This window comes from Vigna unguiculata, chromosome 3 (genome assembly GCF_004118075.2).
Source record: "Vigna unguiculata cultivar IT97K-499-35 chromosome 3, ASM411807v1, whole genome shotgun sequence".
NCBI classification, from domain to species: Eukaryota; Viridiplantae; Streptophyta; class Magnoliopsida; order Fabales; family Fabaceae; genus Vigna; species Vigna unguiculata.
Window position 1 is genome coordinate 25,654,206 of NC_040281.1, and position 5,629 is coordinate 25,659,834.

The following is a 5,629-nucleotide window of genomic DNA, read 5'->3' on the forward strand; positions in this document are numbered from 1 at the left end:
GGGTATCATGTAGTGCCCAATTATTAAACTATTTATTTATTGTTACTTTAAAAGTTATCAAATTATTGATAGGGAAAGTGCTTGCCAATGACTACAACTTTTCATAGTTACCAAAGCAATGTACATGGACAAAGTCTATTTATTTATTTAACATTTGTTTTTGAAATTTCTATTTTATTTTTAGCTAGGATTTGTGTCCTAAGATCGGAGGTGTGGTGGGTGTAGGGTAGCGAATCTACCTATTATTATTATTATTATTATTATTATTATTATTATTATGTTGTGATTATTGTTTAGGGGTATCATACCCTAATAGCTTGTAGATTGTACGATGAAAGTATTGGGTTTATGTTATGTGATTTGAGTGGAGAAGAAGGGTGAAAGAGACGGAAGAATGAAAAGAGGAGGGGGCAATGTGCAATGTATAGTGAAGAGGAGAAGAGAATAATAAATTGGGTGATGATGTTAAGAGGAGTAAGATTTTAGGCAGAGAAAGTGGGACCCAGAGGTGGCATATTTGGTTTGACCAATCTTTTGGCGTTGGGTTAGATTCCACACGTGTGGGGGAAGGAGGAGTCAGATAAGGGGCAGGGTATGGCAGAGCCAGTCCCTCTCTGTGCCTGTTGGGTATGTTCCTCTGTTTCATCTCATATAAGAGAAACCAAAGCGTGACATACCTAAAGAGAATTTGCAGACCCTTCACATTTGGCACAACTATTTTCTTTTCCCCAATTTAATAATATTATTTTTTATTATCATTATTATTATTATCATCATCATCGTACTCTCTTCCACCCCTCCATTACAAACAATGCCTGGAAGTTTAGAACCCTTGGATTTGGAGGTTCACATACCCTACCACTTCAGATGCCCAATCTCGCTGGAACTCATGAGAGACCCAGTCACCGTCTGCACCGGTCAGACCTACGACCGACCCAGCATCGAGTCCTGGGTTACCGCCGGTAACACAACCTGTCCCGTCACACGTGCCACTCTCACCGACTTCACCCTAATCCCCAACCACACCCTCCGCCGCCTAATCCAGGACTGGTGCGTTGCTAACCGCGCTTTCGGTGTCGAGCGAATCCCCACTCCCAAACAGCCCGCAGACCCGGCCCTGGTTCGCTCCCTTCTCAACCAAACATCCTCCGAATCCGCTCCAACTCACCTTCGTCTCTCCTCTCTCCGACGACTCAGACAACTTGCGCGCGACTCCGACAAGAACCGCTCCCTCATTTCCTCTCACAACGTCCGCCAGATCCTTCTCCCTATCATTTTCAGCGGTGCGGACGAGTTGAAGCACGAGTCGCTCGCCCTACTCGTTTTGTTCCCGCTCGCCGAGTCCGATTGCGCCGCTCTCGCATCCGACTCCGACAAGGTTAGTTATCTCTCGCGGTTGCTCTCGCACAGCTCGCTTGAAGTCCGAGTCAACTCGGCCGCGTTGATTGAGATCGTCGTCGCCGGGACGCACTCGCCGGAGCTCCGTGCACAGGTGAGCGATGTTGACGAAATCTATGACGGAGTCGTGGACCTGCTCCGCAGCCCGATCTCGTACCCGCGCGCGCTCAAGATCGGGATCAAGGCTTTGTTCGCGCTGTGCTTGGTGAAGCAGACACGGCACAAGGCGGTGGCCGCTGGTGCACCAGCGGTTCTCGTTGATAGGCTCGCGGACTTCGAGAAATGCGACGCGGAGAGGGCGCTCGCCACGGTGGAGCTCCTCTGCAGGATTCCCACGGGATGTGCCGCGTTCGCTAGCCATGCACTGACGGTGCCGATGCTGGTGAAGATAATACTGAAGATATCGGACCGCGCGACGGAGTACGCAGCCGGAGCGTTGCTGTCGTTGTGCTCCGAATCGGAGCGGTGCCAGAGAGAGGCGGTGACGGCGGGGGTGTTGACCCAGCTTCTACTTCTGGTGCAGAGCGATTGCACGGAGAGAGCTAAGAGGAAGGCCCAGATGTTGCTGAAGCTTCTTCGGGATTCGTGGCCGCAGGATTGCATCGGAAATTCTGACGATTTTGCATGCAGCCAGGTTGTTGTGGTTCCCTTCTGACAATTTTTAATTTTGCTATTGTAATAATCTCCATAATTTTAGTGAAGAAAAAGGAAAATTAGATTTGAAGATAAGAAAAATGGACAAAGTTTGTGAAGTCTGAAGCTTAATTAATTAGTCTTTTTGTCTAGATTGGTAAATAAATAGAGTTGTAATTCTGTATTTAATTATTTTTCTTCTCTTTGTTTTGTATGTAAGGATTATTGTGATGAACGAAAGCACAATGTTTGCTTCGTCAGAGTTTGTAATTTTTTAAGATGAAAAATATCAAAATAGAGCTAACTTTCTGTTTTCTCTTTTTTTTTTCTCCTTTTTTCTCCCTTTCTTTGTTTCAACTTTCTAGTTATGTAGTATATGTTCAGGAATTTAATCGTGATCGAAATTGTTGGTTATTAGAATGGGTGAATATGCTTTACATGTGGGAACCTTGTGGATTATTGGGGGAAAGGAAACATTCACTGCCATTGGGTGAAGTACACGTTTCTGTTAGCTCCATAGGCAGAAGTCTTTTTGACTTCCGAGGAACGTCATTTTGAATAATCATTATGTTGGGGACTCTTCTCCATGGCTGCTACTGCTCACCAAAGAAGAAAAATGTAGCTTTATCTTCTTTTTTGTGAATATACACTTTTTCTGTGTGTGAATAGATGTAGCTTTTTCTTAAGCCTTTTTTTCTGTACATCAATTTTGTTCTGGACAATACTGCGACCCCAATAAGATTTTTATTTTCTGCTCTTAACCCAGTTTATAGGAGGATGGATGCGGCTCGAATTGGAATCTGTTAAAAGTAACCACAACCTACTTGATGGGGTGTTTTTATTTTATAAGTGATGGGGTATTTTTATAATTGACAGAGGAAGTGTAGAAGAAAGATAATCGAGAGAGATAAAAGAATGTGAAAGTGAAACTACAGATGGTGCATTCCAATGGAAGGGTATCTATGTAGGGGCATTACCATCTATGTATGAACTTGTAGTTGAACAGCGTACACTAGTCTATGACTAAGAAGTTTGAGCAAGAACAAAAGAGAGGGAGCAGAAGGCTGCACGGATTTGAAACGTCTTTGAATGAAAAGGAAAGGGGGCACATGTGAGGGAACATGGTGGGGTCCAGAGGGTCCTACTACAAGGACTGGGAAAATGGTTTATGTGGCTTACAAATAGAGGGGAGGAAGGTCACATGTTGGTGGGAATCAAACCATTGTGTCACATGGGTGCTTGCTTATTTGTTATTCTCTTCACTCCTTTTTCAATTTTTGTGATGGGTACTGCTACAACCACTGGTGCTCACACATCACATGCACAGCCCAACTTTGTTTCTGCTCCACAGTCCCTTACAGATGGAAATTTATTTTGTCTTCCAATCGAAGGTCAGGATATGTAGCAGCCGGGACCCATCATCTACTGTCGCCCTTTTTAGCTTTTTCTAATTATCTTTTATTCCTCCTTTTGGGACACCCACCTAAGGGATGAGGTGATGGGAAACCTTTCCAGCGAGTTTTAACAGTAAATTAAAGTATTCCAAGTCAGAGATTGTGTATTGTATGTAAAGATAGTTAGGGTGAGATTTCATCCATGATTCATCGGTGTCTTAGTGTCTTGCTGCTTTTGGGTTGTCTCCAAGAAAAGAAGTCAAATTGATATTTACATTGTTTCCCCTCTTAATGGGAGACGCATGATATCATTGATGCTTGACAATGAGGGTGTTCTGTTCCTCCGCGTGCTTGATGTGTTGTTTTCAGCAGTCCTACAGTACACAGTTAAATGCTTTCTGCAGACAACAATTCAAAGTCTTGGTCTATGGTGAACAATGACGATTACTACTACTACCACCTGCTGTGCATGGCATGCATGTATATTGGGTTCTTATGATTCAACCATCACTTTCGCACACTATTGAACACAATAAAGTTTCACACGTGCTCTTCTTCACTGCTTTGTTTCTCAAGTTTACATTGACAAAATGTTGGGTGATTCCAATCGTGCACTTCCTGTTTAGAGTTCAGAGACCAAGAGTGGAGCTGTTGTTGTCAAGGACTATGAGTGTCCCTGATGGTGACCATTGTTCCTCACACTTGCCAATTGTCATCTAAAGTAACACTGTCTGATTTATATTTGGTTCCACTATTTTTTTTTTTCTTTTTGTGAAATTGAGGACAGCTTGCATCTCTTATGGTGATTAAAGTTCATGCTTCTACATGAGTACAAATATGTTACTAATAAATACGGGAACTAGCCAGAGAGTAAATTTGTGGTTTTGACAGACAACTAAATTCAATTGGGTTGAACCCTCCTTAGTCCACTTGGATTCTTATTGGACCAATGGGTCTTTCTTCCTACACTTCCAATAATTTTTTCTGCCCCTTCAAAAATTTTTAAAATTTCAAAAATGCCTTTTGATTATTTAAGCAATTATTTAAGCAAAGCCACATAAATCATACATTCAAAATTGTTTTTTAATGTCGACTTCCAGTAAAATACTCCTTGAATGTAAATATATATATATATATATATATATATATATATATATATATATATATATATTTATTTATTTATTAAGGTTTTATTTTATTTTTAAAACACGTATTAAAAATATTAAAAATTAAAAAATATATAAATTTAAAACAAAATTACTTTAAAAAATACAAAATAAACAAAAAATATGTTAAAAAATATGAAAAATAAAATTTAAAAATATTTTAAATTAAAATAATAAAACTTTAAATTTAATATATATATATATATATATATATATATATTAATTTAAAATTTTGCTATTTTTATTTAAATTATTTTTCTACTTTATTTTTAATTTTATTTATTTTGTAGATATTTTTATAATTATTTTATTTATATAATTAATGTGTATAGTATTTTATATTTTATTTGAATTTTTTAATTCTATCTAGAATTTAAATATTTAATTTTAATCATATTTTTTAATTTATATATATATATATATATATATATATAATATTGTTTATTTTTTAATTTAAATTTTCTTATTTTAAAGATATTAAATATTAGATAATATAAAATAAAAAACAGAAAAAACAAATTTATTTTTTTTAAAGTTTAATAATATTTTAGTTTTATTTATTTTTATACTTATATTTATTTTTCAGTATATTATATAAAAATAAAATTATATATATAGATATTAATATTTTATTTTATTTTTGAAATATATATTAAGAAATAGGAAAATATAAAAAATAAATAAGATGATAAATAATAAACTAGAAAAACATTTAAAATTTTTAAAACAAACTTTAAATAAAATTAAAAATATTTAAAACATAATTAATATTTGACTTCCAGAAACCCGTTAATATATTTTAACTTTCAGAAACCAATATATTTTAACTTTTGGAAGTTGACTTCCGGTAATATATTTTGATTTCCGGAAGTCAACTTCCGATAATATATTTAACTTTCAGATATTTTGACTTCCGAAAATTGATATCCGAAAGTAATTTTGGGAATGTGATGTCTGTGACTTTACTTAAATGGTGAGAATATATTTGAGATTTAGAAAAAATTTTGTAGTTGTAGAAAAAATTTTGGAGATGCCCTT

The 5,629-nt window shown here is 36.8% G+C and overlaps 1 protein-coding gene across 1 annotated transcript; it reads left to right on the top strand.

The window, feature by feature from the left end:
* Positions 1-559: 559 nt before the first annotated feature.
* LOC114179051 (U-box domain-containing protein 26-like) lies at positions 560-2,717 on the top strand. The gene has a single exon (XM_028065251.1). The coding sequence runs from the start codon at positions 812-814 to the stop codon at positions 2,051-2,053; it is 1,242 nt and encodes a 413-aa protein (XP_027921052.1). The 5' UTR covers positions 560-811; the 3' UTR covers positions 2,054-2,717.
* The last annotated feature ends 2,912 nt before the right edge of the window (positions 2,718-5,629 follow it).

Excerpts from the sequence above, each read along its gene's own strand:
- LOC114179051 (XM_028065251.1), top strand. The coding sequence starts at position 812 with ATGCCTGGAAGTTTAGAACCCTTGGATTTGGAGGTTCACATACCCTAC.